At 52.5% G+C, this 20,087-nt stretch overlaps 1 protein-coding gene across 3 annotated transcripts in view; it reads right to left on the minus strand.

Annotated features, from left to right (window-relative positions):
• DOCK1 (dedicator of cytokinesis 1) overlaps positions 1-20,087 on the minus strand; it is a 374,752-nt gene that overhangs the window by 282,105 nt on the left and 72,560 nt on the right. For all 3 annotated transcript variants that reach the window (XM_053922126.2, XM_053922125.2, XM_053922127.2), the window contains exons 14-22: positions 17,841-17,965; positions 16,718-16,816; positions 15,807-15,879; positions 12,246-12,349; positions 11,661-11,844; positions 7,782-7,879; positions 5,451-5,540; positions 5,013-5,113; positions 300-434 (exon numbers count right to left, since the gene is read on the minus strand). In XM_053922126.2, the coding sequence (XP_053778101.1) occupies positions 300-434; positions 5,013-5,113; positions 5,451-5,540; positions 7,782-7,879; positions 11,661-11,844; positions 12,246-12,349; positions 15,807-15,879; positions 16,718-16,816; positions 17,841-17,965 (1,009 nt within the window). The remainder of the gene's footprint in view (positions 1-299; positions 435-5,012; positions 5,114-5,450; positions 5,541-7,781; positions 7,880-11,660; positions 11,845-12,245; positions 12,350-15,806; positions 15,880-16,717; positions 16,817-17,840; positions 17,966-20,087) is intronic.

The raw sequence follows: 20,087 nt of genomic DNA on the forward strand, positions 1-20,087 counted from the left end.
TACACGGAAAAGGACTCCGGAAGCCCTAGATACACCGGGCACTGCATCTGAAGCACTGTAAACACTTCCGGTAGATAGTGTCTGACTCCCGTGGACATGCTGCTGACTCGGGAGCAGGGCTGGCTTCCCTGTGTGCAACCCCAGCCTGGCACAGCTGTCTGCCGCTGCTCTGTCCCCCCGAGAAACCAAGGAAAGGAAGGAGAAAGAGGACAGGAAGAGAAAGGGGACAGGAGCAAGGGATGAAGGGATGTAAGGGACTTCCAGAGACCCCTGGAGTGCCGCCGGCCGGGGACACCTACTGATTGAAGAGCACGCGGGAGCGCACGATGAACTTGAAAATGTACTCCAGAGCCTTCATGGCCTTGTACAGCTGCTCGTTGACGCCCGGCTTCTCGGCATTGTCCACGTAGTTCCGTAACACTTTCGTCAGCTTCCTAGTCACGACAGAAACGAAACGGCTCAGTTCCGAGGATTCCAGCACCTCAGTGCTTCGCGGGGACAGAAACACACCCGTGGGTCACTTTTATGTTGGCTCCCACGGACCAGTACCTGCACGTGTGTGAAATGCAGTCTGAACAGATGAAAAGGGCGCACAAACCCACCCCGAAGAGTGCGATGGGAGCACTTAACCGCCACATTTGAGTGTTTCGTGTCTTTCGAAGCATTGAAATGTATCGTGTAATTGAATAATTTACAAGCGAAGACACCAGGCCTGGAGAGGAACACTAGCTTCCCCAACATTAAATAAAAAGATCAAAGGATTTTCTTCATAGCCCAAGAAAAGCACAGAAATAAATCTTTTAGACATTAAACTGAAAATGGTCTGGAACTAGATAATGTTCTCAAAACACTGAATCTGCTAAGTGCTAAGAGTGTGCACGGAACTGCACACTCAAAAACACTGCAATGTTGCATTCTATGTCATGTGGATGTCACCAAGAAGGCATTGTGACATGGCACCAGCAGGTGTGACTGGGACCATTTCAGCAACCTCTGCTTCATCTTCTAAAGCTGGGCTACTTACACTCAAAATTAAAATTTTACTACCAACTTCTCAGATAGGAAACATTCTTGATTTCTGAATGAGCTTTCTAAGAACCCTCCTATAAATGACTATAAGCAATATAGGAGAATAACTTGGGTGTCACATGAAACGTTTTATAATCCTTACATTTTCTGATAGGATGGACTGTATCTGTTGTGAAAGTACAGTGACCATACGTCTCTTAGAGCCTCTGTCTTTATAAACCATCATCTGCAAACAAGTAACTCACTAACATGAAAACATTTAAAGCCCTTTTTCCTGATAATAGGAGTTCGGTTTATAACATACCAAAATTGGTCACAATTATTTTTAAATTTTCCATATCATTATGTAAGTAATTAGAGACAGTTGGCACAAATAAAGTACATATTGAAAGCTTGATTTTAATTCACAGCTTCATAAATTGGATTCAGTGCCTCTTTCATAAGTAATTTTTTTAAAAAAATCCCTGGTACAAATAAAAGAAAAAGCATTAAAATTTTTCCATTTTTCTGTAACTCAAATAACCAGAAAGTTCAAGTGGTAGTAAATTTGCTCAAAGTGTCAGAGTATATGAAAAGGTTAATTAAAAACAAACAAAAAAACAGAGTCCGAGAGGCATGTCCAGGTATATCACAGAAAAAGACTAGAATCATAAAAATACCAACCCCACTCATAAATAAGTACATGCAAATTAAAGTAACAAAAAGTAAGCAGTTTGTCCACTGTCCTCAGGTACACAGAGCAGACCACAGCGAGGGGGCCGGACAAGACGTGGGGAAGCTGGAACTCTGCTGGTCGGATAACCACTCCGCACTGTGGCCAACAGACTGGCCCTGCCTACTACCAGCATGAGCAACATTCAAACCCCCACACGCCAGCAAGGGCACCTGCACCTCCCTCTGCAGAGACAAGGACAAACAGTACGGGTGTCACCTGCAGCCACGTCTACGGTGGTAGAAGCACACCCGCCGCACCAACACGCACCCCGTGAGACAGGTCAAACACGTTACCATGCGGCCTTACGACTCCGTGCGGCACAGTTGTTAAATGCAAGACGCGGGGGCCAGGACATGGGGGGCGCCGCGGCACCAACATGAAAAAATGGCCAGTTACGGGTTCCTTCTTCTCAAAGAGCACAGCGGTTCCAGACCAGCAGCTGTGGGAGTGGGGGGACCCCGCTGCAGCCCACTCTCCCTCCTTATCGCCCTTTTGTCTGCCTTGTCCTTCCACACCGTCCCGGCTTCTGAGGCCACACAGGGGGTCTTGAAATCAGATTCTTCTTTTGAAAAAGTATTTGGGCTCTTCTAGACATTTTGCATTTCTATGTAAGTTTTTCAAATAGGCTAGAGTCAGTTTTTTTTCACAAAGCATGCTTGGGTTTTGATTGGGACTACATCAAACTATGGGTGACTTTGAGGAAAATGCACTATTTAGTTCTTTTAAAATTTCTCTCCGCAATGCTTTGTAATTTTCGGGGTAGAAGTCTGATCTATGGTTGACCAAATTTATTAATGACCTTTTTATAGTGCGGGAAATTACACTGTACTTTCAGTGTCATGTTCCAATTATTTGCATGTGTATAACTGGGTTTTCTACATTAGCGTGGGACCTACCAATCCTAGCCGTTTTCTTCAGGGGGAGGGGACTTCTTAAAAATGGATCCCTTAGGGACGTGTATGTACATAATCACAGGATGTGAAAATAAAGTCAGCTTTACTTGTTTCTTTCCACTGTTACACGTTCAATTACTTTTCCTGCCTTGCTGCTCTACTTCCAGCGCACTAATCAACAGGGGGAGAGAACAGATACCTGCTCGTTCCCGAACTCAGGGGAGACGCTTCCGATGTGTTCGGGTCACAGGTGAGCTGCCCTTTCCCTTTGGTGTCCCCTGCCACACTGAAGATGTTCCCCCCTGTTCCCAGTTTGCTGAGACAGTTTAAAATAAACAGGTGTTAAATTGGGTTGAAGACTTTTTCTGCATTTCAGAGATTTAATAATAAAAGCAAAAAACTACGCAAGTGGGGGTGGCCCAATAGAATTCCTGCAGCCATGGGGACCTCCTGTATCTCAGGTATCCAGGGCAAAGGGAGCATCAGTTCCGTGGGAGGGAAGCCTGAACCAGCTCCAGGGAAGATAGCTCACTGGACAGAAAGGAGCCCTTGGGGACCAGAATAACAGTCCCCAAGCTGATGGCACCCTCCCTGCCCAGCCCTGGCCACCACTACAGGGCCCCAGCTCCCATGAATGACTGATGCAGGGGAGCTCTGTGAGAGGTGGGCCCACTGCCTACCGTCACCTTTAACCAATTTCACCGCTGCTGAGAGATAAACAGCACTTTCTGCTTCTCCCGCCCACGAACTTGCCACGGCCGTCCAGCTCTCACTGAGGACCTGGACCACGGCGAGGCATGCTGACCCACTGTTCTGAGTCTCAGGAATTAAGTTTCTAATCTGAGGAGGACTGTCTGGCCGCACTTCAGTGAAAAAGCAGGATTGCGAACGTGACACGTACGGAGATGATGTCACGTCCCAGGGCAGCTGCCGGCCACCTCTGTACACCTGCCCAGGCTGTGTTCAGGCTGCCGGAGGGAGACAGAGGCACGCACCCCTCTCCCCCATGACTGTAAGGACCTGTCTGAAGTGCAGGCAAACAGGGCACCTCCACCAACAGAGCAAAACGTTTGCAGCAAAGCTACTGGCAAGTAAACACACGGAGCCACCACAGCTCGTTCCCTGTGCTTGGGGACATCACTGCTCTCGGCCCCTCGAGGCGCCCCCACTAAACAGGCCCTCAAGCACGCAGGAAAGAACCCAGAGCCAGGACGGACAGTGTCGGACCTCTGACCTCGAGCTCACAGCTGCACCCAGGCTGAGTGTGGTCAAGGCCCAGCTGGGAGCTTTGACCCAATTTAATGGCACTGAAGAGAATCCGTTCTAATGACTCCACAGGAGAGATTCTTAAGGGAATTATGTGGAATCACTACGTGGCACACCTGAAACTAATATAAACTAATACTGTTTGTCAACTACACTTTAATTTTTAAAAATGTATTAATAAGAGAAATGACTTAAATCTCTTTTCTCGCTACAACTCGCACAGTTAAAAGTTTGAATAAATGTCCGTGAACCCCACAGTGAGAGACAGAAGGCACCTCATCCCAGTAACTTTAATAATAACGAAACCTCACACCCGCCTAGTGCTTTCAACGAGCCAGGAAGTATTCCAAATAGCTGACATAGAATAACTCGTTAAAATGCTCAGCAAACCTATAATGGTGCCTGTTTTACCAATGAGAAAGGCTGAAAGCCAGAGAGTTAAGCACCGTAGACTTGTAAGGGGCAGAGCTGTAATTTAAGCCCAGGTGGTCGAGCCCCAGGACTCAACACCAGGTGAGCGGGCTCTGTGGCCCAGAATGGCAGCGCCCCGTGGTCTGGACAAGACTCACAGGGCACCTGCGAGGGCGTGGGGGCAGGTCCAGAGCAGCTGGGTGGGCAGCAAGAATCCAAGTTAGTCACTGCGGGAGCTCTTGGAACAAGAGGGAAGGCATTCTTTAACGTACAAAATGATGTACTGACGAGTGCCATGCTGACCTTTATGGGCACGGAACAACCCATAATTTCTAAACAAGAACACACGCATTTATTTATTCATTCACCGGGTGCATGCCGGGAAGCTGCAGGGTGGCGGGCACGCTGCACCCATCTCTCCGTTCTGTCCAACATGAACTGAAAATCTCCAAGACAGACAGAAGACGTGGAGGACAGAAAGAATTTATTCCCGAATGTTAGGACACTTGACAACGTACCTCTTTGGACAAGGTTTTCCAGTTCTGTTAAGAGGGAGACAACAATAAAAATTATCCCAGTATATTCAGAGTTTTGAGGAGGGCAATGGATGATCACAGACAGAAGTATATGAAAAAAACTCTTAATAACAAACATACAGAGAGAAAAGTTTTGGTTTGAGAACAACCAAGAGGACTTACGTGTAGGCTAAAGTTGCGCTAAAGTGTTTCTTAATGTAGGTTTCCAAAACAGGATTAAAATGCTGAAATTTTCTATCAGCAATGAGTCCAATGATAAATACCTGTGACATCAATCAATATTTTGATTAGCAAGGTACTGCAAAACCTCTTGGGATCTTCCTCTGCCTCATTTGCAACACATGACTCGATGAACCGTAAGAGTTTTGGACAGAAGCTGGTCAGCCAGCTTACCCCTTCCTACCCTAGACACTGCATTTGCCTAGCTAGAGTGTAACTGGAAGAAACCTTCTGGCTCTCCTTTTATCTGCTTGGATTGGATGTACAGGGCAATGCTTTCAAAGCTACTGTGATGGGTCCCCTCGCCCCAGCTTCACAGGCAGCCGTGTGGAAGGGCATCTGAAGGTCTGATTGGGGCGAAAGCAGGAGCCTCTTTCTTACCAGAGCATCAAACACAAGCGTGTCGAAAGTCTCGCTCTCGGAGTTCTCCATCATGATGTTGAACAGGGCATCCAAGGTGTCCTGGAGGAACTGCAGAGACACGGGCCAGGGGACAGAGTGAGCTCCGGCACTGCCCCCATACCCACCGTGGCCCAGTGTCAGCTGTGACACTGAGAACTTTAGGGATTTTCCCAGCCATCAGATGCACAAGACGAAAATCAGAGACGAGTGACTTCAGAACAAAGACACAGATACGCTGAGTCCAGCAGCGGGGCTGGCAGCAGGGGAGGCCCCATGGTCCCCTCCCACAGGACCTTCCCAGCCCTTTCCTGGTTTTCATCAGTCCGGTGACAATGAGCTCAACTGCAATTACTTTTAAACCACTTCCCACCCTTTGCAAACTGTAATGTCTTTGCAAAATCAAAACTCTGCCATCTGTGAGCAGCCCCATGTCACTGCCAACAGACTGTCCAGGTGCCAAGCCCTGGCGCATCACGGTTCCCCCAGAGTCTTTGCAGCAGGCCCCCCCAGACAAGTGACACAATCACAGCACTGAGCACAACGGCTGGGAGCGGTGGCCTGGCCGTGGCCACAGTGGCGCAGGGATGCGAGCACCGTGGAGGCGGTCCCGCCCACAGGGACACGGAAGGTCTCCTGTGGACAAGCACCCTCTCTCTGAGACCAACTCCACAGGAGAACCAAAACCACCCAATGGGGGACGGTACCCCCTCTAAATAAACAAGTACTTTTCTCAGTCTATCAGGCAACATCATCTCTCTATTCCTAGTTGTAAAGACACAGAAGAAAGGCCTTGAATACATGCTAATAACACAGTCTGCTAGTGTCCTCCAACAGAGTAAAAGGTGCCCCCTAGGCAAGCGGGGGCCCCTCCAGGCCTGGCTCCCAGGATCAGCCAGGTGACCTGAGACAAGTCCATTCACTTCTCCAGGCTGAAGGGCACATTCCAACGAGGTGGGGGCGGACAGTCACCTGGCCCTCAGGGTGCACAAGAACCAGAGACATGAAAACCACCTCCAAGCAGGAACAATCGGATCTGATCATAGATGAGACTGTGGGAATGGAGAACAAGGTGACATGGTTCCTGATTTCCCCGGGCCAGGACAACAATAGGCCAACAGCAGTACAACTAGTTCCTGATGTGGCACGGGGACTTGAAAACGGCAAAGGACAGAATTTCATTAACTGTGCATCTTCTAAAGTTACGTTAACTCATTCCCCCAGCGTCCCCCTGAATTGGGGACTTTGCAGGACCCAGGGACATTTAAAATGCAATTAATAGGGTCCCGCGGGGGCAGCTGACAAAGACCTGAAAAGATGATTCAAAGTGGGGGCGTGGGGGGTGTTTCAATGGTTGTACAACGAAGTTATCAGGAAAGTGGTGCAACCAGAGTAATTTATACTGACGCTGACCATGCCACCGTTTAATTAAAGCCACTTTATGTCATTAATTTCTACAGAGATAAGCACGTCTCCTCCTGCAGGCATCTCTAGAGGAGGGGGAAGCCCTGGGGCTGCAACAGGCCGCAGAGATCTCGCTCACAAACCCCCCGAGTGGGGAACCGGCTTATCACTCACCGGCCAAAGGGGACACACTGAAAACGAACATGCGTTTTCTTACGTGCAAGTCATCTGGACGAAAAAGAGACAAGAAGATCCTGATATTGAAGAAAACTTCACAACCAACAGCAATCCCAAATAAAGAATGAGATCAGCCTAGTCTGACTCTCCTGCCCTAGAAAGATTTGAGAGGACACCTCACATTCTCTCCAGAGCCTGCCTTGTGTGAGGAAAGAAACCAGTGGAAGGGCACAGGTGGGGAAAGGGCCCAGACAAGCCTCCAGTGCCGTGGTCCCCAGGTCAGCCACCAGAGCTCCCAGTGGATAATAATCATGGTCAGGTGATGACCTCAAGTGCTTCCCACGTGGCAGGCGTGGGCCCAAGGACCTCCCTGAACCTGCCCCCCCCAGTGCCCTTCTGAAGAGGCACAATTGTTTCCCCTTTCACAGCAGGGAAAGCCAGGCCGAATGAGGGCGGGTACCTTCGTCTGCCCCGCAGAGAGGACCCGTGGGAGGAGGGGCCAGAACCCAAGGCTGGCTTGACTCCAACCCCCAGGGCCTTCCAGGGAAGCAGCCCCGCCCCATGGCAGAGTGCCCAGAGGATTACCTCCACTCAGAGGTGCAGGCCAATCCCAAAGGAGCTCACTGTTGAGGGATCGAACCGGAATTGCAAGCGCCCTGGGGAGGCAGCGGCTGCCCATGAAAACACACGGGAGGAAAACAAACCAAACCCACGCCCGGGGCCCTGAGTCACCTTGACCACCTCTCCGCCGTCCACCTTCATCAGCTGCCGGAGGTTCTGCTGCAGCAGGTTGGTGTTGGACCGCCACTTCAGGAGCCCCAGCAGGTCCACTGAAAGACGAGGGCGGGTCAGTCCCTCACCGCAAGGCCTCGTCTGCTGCATGCACTGCCCCCGCGAGGCCGATCCATAAACTTTTCATCAGAAAATCCACCCTCTTTGGAAACCTTCACCAGCTATGTGTCCCACTACTTGGCGTACCCTGCCTGGCACCCAGTGGGGCTGAATTCACTGTTTCCACCTCCATTCACCATGAAGTGATTTCACCTAACAGCTTGCACGGGTCATTCGGGAGCCTGAGAAAGGCGGCCTGGCCTGGCCCGTGTACGGGCCAGGAGAGGCGACACATGCACCCACAAGGTGCTGTGCTGGCTGCTGCTCGTGAGTTCCAGGATGAGGCTTTATTGTTGCATTTTTTACACAAAGTAATTTTTTAAAAAACAAACATAAATTCAGGTCCTGATGCTGCAAGGGGATAGGGACCCTGGCCCCCAGGGACCACTGCTGTGCAGAGCTCGCTGACCCCACCCAGGCCTGGCTGTCCCCAGCTGTTTCTTGTGGTTGCGTCTCTGTTTTCCAGTTGAAAAACCACACGCTGAATGTATTTGGCTTTCACAGACTCAATGTGTAAGACGGTGCCCCCAGAAGGACTCTAAGGCAGCGAGATGCGCTTTAAGGCAGGGAGGCAGACCCCAGCACATCTCGAGGGGAGGTCAAGGGACTCCATAGTTTTGCCAGAAGTTATTTTATGAACCGTTATGTGAAAAAACACAATTTGTGAAGGGCATCCAATTTACTATTGATGCTCACCAGGAACGAACTTCAGCTACAGAAATTGCCTCCCAAAAAAAACCCTAGGAAATACTGAAAAGACAAATGCAATCTTGGCAACCGGTGGAATTTCAGGGAACAGAACACGCCCATTGGAATTTAAGGGTACAGGCACACACAGGCGCACCTTTGGTGAGCACTGAAGCATCTATACATCTTCGCTCCTGGGACCTTAGCTCAAGTAGGGCCAACAGGACTAAGAACGGTGAAATGTAAAGCACACAGGATCCCAAATAATTGTGGATGTGCAAAGCACAGGCTCTACGGCCTAGGGCAAGTAACGTCACCTCAGTTTTCCTCTCCAAAGAATGGGTACAATGTTCACTCATTCACGGGGTTGGTGCAGGAACTAAGTGGCAGGACGTGGAGAGAACACTTAGCATGATGCCCACCATCAAGACTAATGGCAACAGCCCGTCACAGAGATGACCAGCAATTGAAAATGTTAACCATACATGGTGAAAGTTCCCGTGCTTTCATTTCTAATCGACAGGGAAGTGGTAAGAAAGGCTACGTGCCGCCAACACGCTCCAGGTCGCCGGTTTTCAGACACCTCCCTTCCCGAGAGTCACCACTGTTTTTGACAACAGTTAACAATGTGGATCCCGTCCCTGCAAGTTCGCAGCACCATGGACATAAGCAGGCTGAGACTGCCTCCGTACCATGCGTCTGGGCAGGGGTGCACCTGGGCAAAGCACAGCAGAGTGCATCACAGAAAGCTGACTCTCGAGTGAGAATCTGGGTGTCCACGGTCAACGCCGGCTAGGGCGGCCCCGTCTCGCACACACCTGACAGGTCACCATCCCCACAGGAGGAATCGTTGGCTGGGGTGAAATTAAAGCCAAAAGGCGCCCCCCTAACTCCAGTGAGCAGCATCACATCGGAATCTCCTTGTTGCCTGGCAACGGTTGCTGGGATACCACAGAGCCTTGCCCCTCAGTTTCCAGGAGGGACCGACCCTGGGGCCACTGAGATTCAAAGGGCTCCCAGGTGAAAGGACTGTCCCCCAGGGAGATTTCTGTGGCTTTAATACCTTGGGGATTTCCTAGTTCACAGTCTTCTTCTGCGGGAATATGTGGGTTCAGAAGGACTGTGTGGGTGGGTCTCACAACTTAATTGCTATTCAGAACATTGTTTGATGGAGAAAACATACTCAAGTTGCAAATAACAACTTCCAAACATGAATCTAGAATATGGCCCACCCAGGCCCTGGCCAGGTAGCTCAGTTCGTTGGGGCGTTGTCCTGACAGCCAACGTTGCGGGCTTGAGGCCCCATCAGGGCACGTACGAGAACCAACCGAGTGCGAAAGTAAGTGGAACGGCAGATGGAGGCTTCTCCCTCTCCCTCTCCCTCTCCCTTTCTCTCCCCTCTTCCTCTCTCCCTCACTCTCTCAATCAGTAAATACAAATTAAAAAACTAAAGGACATGACCCACATATATAAGCTGGTGGTTTCCTCCACAGTGAAACAGAAACCAGAGCTCAATGGTCAGCACTTACGGCAGAGCTGCAGGGCCACACAGAGGGGGTGGCGCCTTAGAGGACAGGTGCCAAGTGAGGCCTCGAGTTAAGTGAGGTCCTGGGGGCAGCTGTCAGGCCTGTGCACGATCAGGACCACGTCCAGAGAGTAAGTGACGTTTGATCTGGGGGCACCCTTTCCATAACCCAGTCCCTACCAGCCCTCACCTTGAGGGGCGCATGCTTGCTGGCTAAACTGGAAGCTGCCTGCGCAGTCTCGGCCCCACTGCGCACAGTTCCCAGTGGCCAGGTGATGGCTGTCCCAGTCTCAGGGAGGTGAGTGCACCTCTGAGAGCCGGGACAACTCACAACGTTACAGGTGGGCTCCTGGTTCCAGGGTTACATGGGAGACGTGTATCCCAGTGACCTCCGTGCATTTGAATGACAGCCCCTCCCCCACACAGGACAAGGGGTGAGGAACAACAGCGGGAGCAGCCCAGTTCCACAGGACACAGACGGAGACGGGGGCCGTCTGGAAAGGGCATGCACCCCAGCACCTGGCGCACCTCCCACAACCACAAGTGGTGGCTTCCAGATGATGGCCTTTTGTCCTGTGTTTGTCCTGTTAACATCTGAAAAGTGACTGTCCCTTGAGCAAATCTGAGACGTCTGCCATGATTTATGGGCAACCCCAAGGACACAATTCATGATAGCAATAGACACTAGTAATCAAAATCTGTATCAGGAGCTAAGAGGAAAGATTCGGATTTTCAAGCTGCTTTCAAGACAGCATAGAGCACTCTGCCACGGCTGTCATACTGTCACATCTGGGGGGGACACAATTTTTAAATGGGGGATTCGTGCCGAGGGACCTCTGCCTCGTACAGATGGTGTGCGCTGAATAAGAAGGGCCCTGGCCAGACAGCCACGTCGCTGGGGAGCCCAAAAGCAGAGGTAACGACAGGGAACGGCCAGGCCAGCCCAGCACAGGGGCCCTGGGCACCACCTGGTGCTGGGTCAAGGCTGTGCTTTTGTGTGCCCGTCAGCAAGGGGCACCTTATCTCACGGATGGGGGGACTAGACATGGCATCAAAACCAACTTTTCAAAATAAAGAAAACTGGTAATTTTCTCAGTGACTAACCAAGTGTACAGACGAGGATAATGAGGTTCACAGGAACGAGTTCAAGGTCACTGCCAGGGCCTAGCTCTCAACCCCAGGCCCTCAGGCTGACTCTGAATCTTGTGGACTTTACCTCATGCCATGCCACCTTCCTCTGGCCAAACAGCTTTTCTAAAAGTGAACCCATTGTTCTCTCTCTTTCAGGTTAACCTCAGGTCACAGTGGGAGTGTGGATTCTGCAGCCCCATGGGTGTCGCCCCTTTCCTAGGCCACCCACACCCACATGGACCACTATGGAGAAAAGGCGAGATGACGGGCTGGCTGCATTTACACACCTACAGAAGCCTCCCTGCTCAACTGAAAGCAAGAGAAGGGTCAGCGTAAGGGGGAAAGCTCTGGGGGGAGCGTGCCGGGGCCCCGCTCACCGTTCTGGGTGAGTTTTGTGGAGCAGACGAGTGTGGAGATCTGGAAGGAGTCTTTGCTGATGGTGCAGCTGCCCAGGCTCTGCATGCTCTTGCCTGTCGCCGAGTGGCCCTTCTCCTCCAGCTCGGCCTTCGTGGACGGCAGGCTCAGGTACGTGGCCGCGTCCTCCAGCTTCTTCGCTTCGGCCTGTGGGGTGAATTAGGCCACGGTCAGCAACCCATGATGTTTTCTATCTCTTGTTACCATTATTCCTTTTAACCATCCTGCTACTTGCTCTTTATCAGTTGTTTAAGTTGTTTATTCTAACGAGGTCTCTGATTCCTGGAGATTAGTTCATATTAACAGAGCATCGCTTTACACAACACCTAGTGTGTTGCTATACTGTACAGCGTCTTCTTTCATTAGCAGCGGCAAAAAGGTAGGTCATGGGCAATGTGCGTTTGCATAGTTAAGTGTCACTGGACAGTGGCTTTCTCCCAAGGGTGGGAATGTTGGCTCAGGCCCGGGAGGCCGGGAAGAAATGACTTGGTGAGCCGCAGCCACAGGTGCTGGTGAGCCGCAGCCACAAGGCACCTGTAACAGTCTACCTTGTAGACGATGAGGTCGTGCTCCCCGTCCCTCAGGGTGGTCCCGTCATATCTCATCAGCTTCACAAACGCCAGTGCGAATATCTTCTCAGATTTATCTTTGGCTGCAACAGAAATCAATAGCCACCCTCAGGTGCTGTCGGGGCAACACAACGTCAGGAGGAGCTACAAGGGCCACGGTTACGAAAAAAATGACAAAAGCGTATTGGCAGATTGAAAGGACACTTAAGTACAGGGAGAAACAGACCGGGTTCTCCAGCAGGAAGACTCTTATCGTAACGGGATCAGCTGTGCTCAGATCAACCTCTAAGTTCAAAGCGATCCCAGATCCCATCTGAATCTCCGGGAAGAGCTTGCTCGTGGAACCCAAAAGCAGATTCGCGAGCCAAGGACAAGGGTCCCAGGGTGATGTTAAAGAAAAGCCTGCAATGCCGCAAGCCAAGGGTAACTACAAAGTGATGCTAACGGAGACAGTGTGTTCGTAGCCCTGACCACTGGGAGTGGACGGGGCCTGGAAACACAGGCCGTGGTCAAGGACAGCCGGAGGGGCAGACCATTCACTGGGAAAACTGGCTATCAGTGTGACAGGCAAAAGAGGTGGATTCCTCCCTCACCCCGAGCACAGGGACACTAATGCAAATCCCAGGGCGACTAAGGCCCTTTCTCTCTGGCAAGAAAGTCCTCCTGCCAGGTATCTGCCCGTGAGACTGCCCCTCCTTTCATCCAAGTCCCTGCAGAGGCACCAGCCGCTCCGCAGGGACCAGCCTGCCTGAAGGAGGTGAGCAACCCCGTCACTCTCTCCCCCTCTCCCGACTTATCCTCCGTCATAGTCATCACGGACAGCATTGTGGCCCCCCTGATGGTCACAGGGGGGCCCACACCCGCATGCAACACTACGGCAGGTAAGCCTGTGAGAAGGTGCTTAAGGTTCAGTGAGATCACAATGGTGAACCTCTGACCCCACGGCACCAGGGACCTTCTAAGAGGAAGAGGTGCCCCCCGCCCCCACGTGAGTTCACGGCGAGAAGCAGCCATCTGCACCCTAGAAGAGGGTCCTCACCCAAACCTGGCCATGCCAGCCCCTGGACTGCAGACCTCCGGCTGCCAGAACTGGGGGAAAATACATGTCCATCCCTAACGGCCCGAGCTGGCTCAGACAGCCGCCTGCCCTAGTCTCTGCCGGGTCCCCAGATGTCCACGTGTGTGTGTGTGTGTGTGTGTGTGTGTGTTGTTACTCATGGTTAGTTCCCCCACTGGACTCTGAATGGCAGGCACAGCGTGGGTTTTCGCTCTGCTCCTTTCCCAGGGTGTGAAATGGTGCCCACCCTAGATTTCATACTCAAGAAAGACCTGATTTTCCTTGGGGAGATGCCACCCAACAACTTTCGAGTAACAGAGAGAATAGAACTTGGTGCTTTGCCAAAGGGGGATGGTGGGAAGAGGGACGATCCCACTGGATGTTTGAGAAAGGCCCCTCTGAGAAGATGAACAGCACAAGGAGCGAGACCTAAACCCCCCCCAGGAAGAGAGATGGCCAGAGGCAGAGGCCCTCGAGTGGGGCAGCGTGTGGCCAGGCTGGGCACGGAAGCCAGGGAGGCTAGCGCGCAGTGGGTGGTGAGGGCTCTAAGGCACACGGGGGCCAGACCAGGTGGGGACGGACAGTCTGGACTAAAGAAACAGATCCCCGTGAGTCCCCCCAGATGCAATCTGGGGGTGACACGGAAACACTGAGTTTCAGAGCTAGGAAGTCTCTTTTTAGAAATGCAAGGCCAGAGGTCAAAGAGCAGAGGAGCACACATCCACCCACCCTGAGTCAAGGGCTCGGAACATCTACCCTAAGAGGCTGATGCCTGAGGTAACACGTCTCATTGGTGTTTGCATTCTGGGGTCCATCAGTATCTGGCGCATGGTAGGTGCTCAACAAGTGCCAACTAAGTAAATGAAGAAATGACTGACTCCCCCAAAACAGAGGGATAAAAGTAAAAAATATGGACCCTGGGGATCAAATAAAGCACTTTGTGAAAGGGCACCGGAAAACATGAAATATCTTCATGTTCCGGTGAAAAGAACAGACCATTCTAAGTTTGGGCTGACATAAAAGAATATATAAATAAAGCACGTCTCTGTGAAAGCAGCCATGAAAGGGTGTGGGACCCGCAGTGAGGGCTTCCCCTGGCCCTACTCAAAGTAGCACAGAATAAAAACGTGCGCTTTTAGTAACACTGTACATCTTCACAGCAAGAGAATGGACTGCCCTTGGTACATGCTCCTTAGCAGCTAGTATGAGGTAGATAACAAATCTGCAAAGTGCCAGGGGCCACAGGAGGCCACTAGCTGCCAGAGCAGGCAGGGCTGCGCCACCCAAGCAGGCCTCCTGCAAACAGGGGACAGCAGCACCTGGCAGGCAGGCCGGCAGGCCCCAAAGCCACACATCTGCCGGTGCTCCTGTAAAACAGGAGTGGAGCCTCTGGAATCGCTAACAAGTTGCTGGAGAGTGTTACATAGTTACATCAGCAACTAACTTTCCAAAGGAGTGCAGGGAGGTTGCAAATCCCAGCCCAAGAAATCCCATCATTTGCTCCTGTTAGGGGGAAAGCAGCTCAGATTTGCTAGAAGGGAGAGGTGTGCAATGCGGCCTCAGTTTCTTCCACCTCTGACCCAGAGGGTGTGCAGATGGGCCCGGAGAGGCCCCGGGGGCCACCATCATTCCAGCAGCTGACAGCTCGGGATTTCAGCAGCATCACACTTCGGATGCTCGACACGTCTCCAGGCCCCACAAGCCGGGGCCGGGAGACTTCATTAATTATACAGATGTGTCCTGGTATGTCGGGTGACAGCATCTTGTCTATAATGAGCACTTAAAACTGACAAGGAAAACAAGGATTTTGAAAATTAAAATGCTACAGAAGATACCCCTCTGCCCTGCTGTGATTTATTAATTAGAGAGAATGAGCTTATTATAAGCGGGAGCGTGCTCAGATTTTGAGACAAGTCCTCGGTGGATTCTAGGACCCTAGCATGCCCTCCAGTGCCCCCTACCCCTGCTGCCCTGATGCCCACCCAGCCGTGCTCTGGCCAACTCCCACCCCTACTCACTATTCTACTTGGGCAGGGCACCAGCCCCCCAGGACAAACCTGTCCCCAGGGCTCCCCAGGCACAAACCCCTCTCTGCTCGGCCCGTATCTCTGCCTTTTACGTGGCTCCCCAGGCTGCCCTTCCCACCTTGCTTCTTACAAGCTGACCTCAGTGACTTTTCTGGCAGATGGAGCAGTACGTAAGTCAAAATGGAAGAGAGGAAATCAAAAGAATAGCAAGTAGCAAGTTCAAGAAAAATTCAGGAAATAAGATTTCTTATGATCGGCTCGAAGAAAGCGCAAAGAACATTCCCCAGGAACAGGCTAACGCGGGACATGAGCTGAAGTGTCAAGGCCTCCTGGTGTTAGGGTGCCCAGGTCCCAGAACTACCAGGAACTATCGCAGAACAATCTAGAACAAGAGCAGCCTATGGAGTCTCCCGCCAGTTTTCTGCTGACAGAGGGGATAACGAGCCGACTACTCACAGTCCTGAGAGGATCGGTGGCGGAAGGTGAACCGGAGGTGACTGCGGTTGGCGTCCTCGATGGGAATGGCCACCTTGTGGGATGGAAAAGGAAGTTTAGGCACCTCTACCACCGTGGCCTTGCCCAGACAGTGCCGGTCCACCGGAGCCTCCTTGTCCCACTGCACCACTTCCGCGCAGTGGTGGGGAAAGGTGGAATCCCCTCTGTGGTTTTCCCAAAGGCACCTACTTGCCTGGTGAGACTGTAAAGGCGGTGACATGGTAAAGGGCCCCGAGCCGACTCTGGGGGACGGCTCGGGGTTGGTAAGCGCCCAGCTTCACTGTTAAGATTCTATTTCTGAAAGTTGCCATTTTCGTGGTTTGCCACACCCACGGTGTCTGCACCGCCTCGCAGCTGTGGGGACCTGCCCTCCGTGGCTAGATGGAGGCTTTCTTGTTGTGACATCTAACGTCTTATCCACGGCCAATGGCTGGCCTGCTATGCAGCTACCTGGGCCCGTGACATCAGCGTGGGGCACTGTGAGATGCGGGGGCCACAGTGGGGACAGGGCTGTTGCCCCTGCGAGACCCTCTGTACACAGGCATCTCTGTCTGTTTCCATTCAGTGTGAGACAGCATTTCACACATGATGCAAACCCAGGAAGAGAAAACAATACTGTCTTTAAAGGACTCCATCATTTGTCTCCATGAAAGGCCTATTTTTACGTTCAAAAGGAAGTGAGAGAAAATGTATTCCAAGAAATGCCAGTGCGGTTCCTTAGCAACCCTAAGGGACTTTATGGAAAGCTGCTCTGCTGCTCGGTGCCCGGCAGCGCGCGGCCCCTGGGCCGGTGGGAGGGGGGCTCTTCCCTAGGCTGCAAATGAGCATGTCATCGTCCACCCCACGAGACAAAACAACCGTGTCAGTGGTACCTTCACGGTCTCAAACCAGCGCGGCTGTCTCACTTGGTAGTAAATCACGGACTTGTACTCCGAAATCGCCTCATCGCCAGCACCGGGGAAGATCACGTGCTTTAAAAGAAGCCGTAAGGAGTTAGCATCAGACCTCACAGAGTGTGACATGGCGTGCAGCTCCCACCTCCCGGCCCCAGAGATGAGCTCGAGGGCAGCGAGAGCACGCTGGGAACGCCAGCAACCCCTCATCGACGGGATGTGCCCACCTGGTGCCCACAGAGGCGGCCAGTGTCCAACCTCAGTCCCAGACATTTCAGATCCAGACAGCTGTGCCTCGTGGGGATGGGGCGGGCCCCACCGGGCGGGCCCCACCCTTCTCTCCCTCACCCATCTCTCCCTGGCTCAGAGTGACGTCATTAGGGTGTGCAGGAGGTCACCCGATTGACTCAGTAGGTCCCAAATAAATGGCTACAGATGAAATTCAGGAGGTAGTAACACTCCCTCCTGTGTGTCCCCAGCCTTGAATAATAACCATCAGCTCCTGTGGGAGCAGCAAGGGGTGAACCCAAGCGGCAAAGGCCAGCACTGGCTGGTGGGACAGTGCACAGAGCTGCCCAGAGAGAAAGGACGGCCCCAGCTCAGGTGCACACACAGGGACCGCCCTCTGCCATGGTCCACAGAGGTCATTCAGCAGGGGCAGGGATACCTGCTTTGGCATGGCCTCTGAGCACGTCTCAGGACACTGAGTCCTGCTGGCCGCAGTGACCACTCGGGAGCAGGGCCTGGTCACCACCACCACCCAGGAAAGTACAAGGTCAGTGTCCAAGCTCAGACCCCGGCTCCACCTCTCGCAGGCGCTCGGAGCCTGAGGGAGCTGACTGAATTTTCTGGGCCTTAGGTCCCTCACGTCTCAAATAGCATCTGCTATTGCGGAGCCAACAATAGCATCTGAACTTCCAGGACAGGCCAGCGGCCAGGACCCGGTGCAAACCAGCCCCTAACAAGCGGGAGGAAGGGAAGAAGGAGCAGAGGCTCCGCCCTGGGGGCGGCAGTGGTCTTTTTGTGTCTGCAGTGGAACAGAGGCAAACGCTTGGAAAGGAACAGCCAAATGCTACGGACTGGACTTCGCAACGAGAAATACCTCCAGCCTCTTGCCATCCTCGTCATAAACGGACACTGTGACCTCCACGTTCTTCGCAGTGGTTTTGCTTCCTTTGTCGAAATCCCCTTGAACTAAGGTCACGTAGATATCATTTCGAACATCACCTGGGGGGGAGATTATATCTTCAAAGCCAATCCATTATTCATTGCATCACCGTGAGTTCCGCAACTCCGTCCAACTCCTCCCCTCTCCTACCAGCGTATTGTGAGCACTGTATCAAAGGGTTGTGAAATACTTTCTACCAAATGCTCTCGGCGTATAAAGGTACAACAAAAGCAATTCCCATCATCATCGTCATCACTTCAAGGCCCTAGTTATCTGCTTGGTTCCTGCCCTGGGCAGCCCATACCCCGCGCAGACCAAAGGCGGTTGCTGGGTCTGCAAGGACTCAGCCCCTCTCCGGCGTCCTTGACTCACTGCGACCCACATCACCACCCTTCGGGAGACCACTGGCTGTGGTCATCTGAGTCTCCGCAGCCAACGCACATCATAGCATCAGCTGGGACACAGGATAACGGGCAACGCTGGCCTCGTGTGCAATTTACTCTGAAGCTGAACAAAAAGCTGATGAAGAATTCGAAGGGACTAGGGACAGGTCAAGACAGAAATCCTCTGCTGGCTCTCCCTCCTTCGGGCGGGGCTGTCAGAAAACAGACCTGGGCGTCTTATTTTTCTATATTAAAGTACAGTGGGCATACAATACGGACCTGTGCATTTTAAAGTGAGAGGGGACTTATATTGTGCCAAAAAAAAAAAAATGCAACTAATGAGCTCGAGATTTTCTTCCCACTGACGATGCTCCACCTGGGAAAACGTAGCAAGCTTCAACAGCAGCATGACGTGGAGGAAGCGTCAGTACCCCGGGGCTGCCGCTCTGCAGTCTGCCTGGCCCCTCCCACGCTGAGCCACCTGCCGGCCCACTGGGGACATGAGGGAGTTTTGCCCAGAGTAGCAAACAGCCTGCTCTGGGCAAAGAACAAACATACCTTAAGAAAAAATATCTCCTTGCTTTCTTGTTTGTTTGTTTTTTCCCCTGTTCTACTCTGGCTTTGATGTATCCAACTAGTAAATTAAGCTTTCATTTAAAAGTCATTATTGTAAGAATCCCAGTGGGTCGCCACCACAGCTCCAGAGGCTGCTGGGAAGGAAGCAGCCACATGGCAGACCCAACACTGAGAGTCGTTAATGACAAAGCACAAGCCAGGGGCTGGGGGTGAGGCTGCGGGTCCAGGACCTGCCACCAGTGAGCCGTGTGACCTGGAACGAGCCACTGAGCCTCCCACCCACTTAGGCACCCACTGCTAAATAGGCTCATTGACAAGGCAGGGTAGTCTGTGTGACCTCTCAGCCTGAAAATTCTATTAAGGCACAAAAGCCATAACCCAAAAGAAAGACAACTTCACAGAGGCCTCATCAGCCAGAGGCCCAACACATGCTGGGAGGTGGTGAGAGGCCAGGGTCCCCCTCTCCTGCTGGCCCAGAGATGCTCACTGTGCAGCCATCCCCGAGTGAGACCCCACTTTTTGTTGGTAAGCCCCACAGATGGGCGCTCACCACAGACCCCCAGCACATGCCTCCCTGGCTCTAGGGCACCATTTGGGGGAGGAAGGTGCTGGAAGGAGGCACAGGTGGCCTCAGAGAGCCCTCGCTCCGTCTGCCTCATCCCAGCCTGCCTCATCCCAGCCTGCGCCACCTTCCCAGCTCAGGGCATGCTGCTGCCCCGCCAGGTCCCTCAGGGCTCCAGGATGTCTAGGGGGTCAGAAGGAAGGAGAATGGCCTGCAACACAGGCCACCTGTAGTCCCTCCACGGAGCCGAAGAGAGGCACAGCTCCACAGACCCACACAACTACAGGGGCCGAGGCCTGCGCGCCGAGTGAAAGCCCCCCACGCCATCTCTCCCCCAAGGGCCTGTTGGCCTCAGCTAAACCACAGGAAACACGGGACTCACTCAGGCTAGAGCCCCGCACCCTGGGAACCCCCACTCCCCACGAATTCTATTGTGAGATGACTTTACTGGTTCAGACCTGCTTTTTAAGCCTCGGTTGTAAGGGAACTAGGATCAGCATGAACTAGAAGTTCCTCGGGCCATCCTCTGAACAAGAGGACATCCTAAGGCCACCCAAGTTACAGGACATGACCTATCAATTTGCATCCCAAATCCACATGCAAACATGCGTCCACCAGGAAGTCCGAACGAACGGGCCGCACACAGACTTGACAGCTACA

The sequence above is a fragment of the Desmodus rotundus genome, chromosome 4 (assembly GCF_022682495.2).
Source record: "Desmodus rotundus isolate HL8 chromosome 4, HLdesRot8A.1, whole genome shotgun sequence".
NCBI classification, from domain to species: domain Eukaryota; kingdom Metazoa; phylum Chordata; class Mammalia; order Chiroptera; family Phyllostomidae; genus Desmodus; species Desmodus rotundus.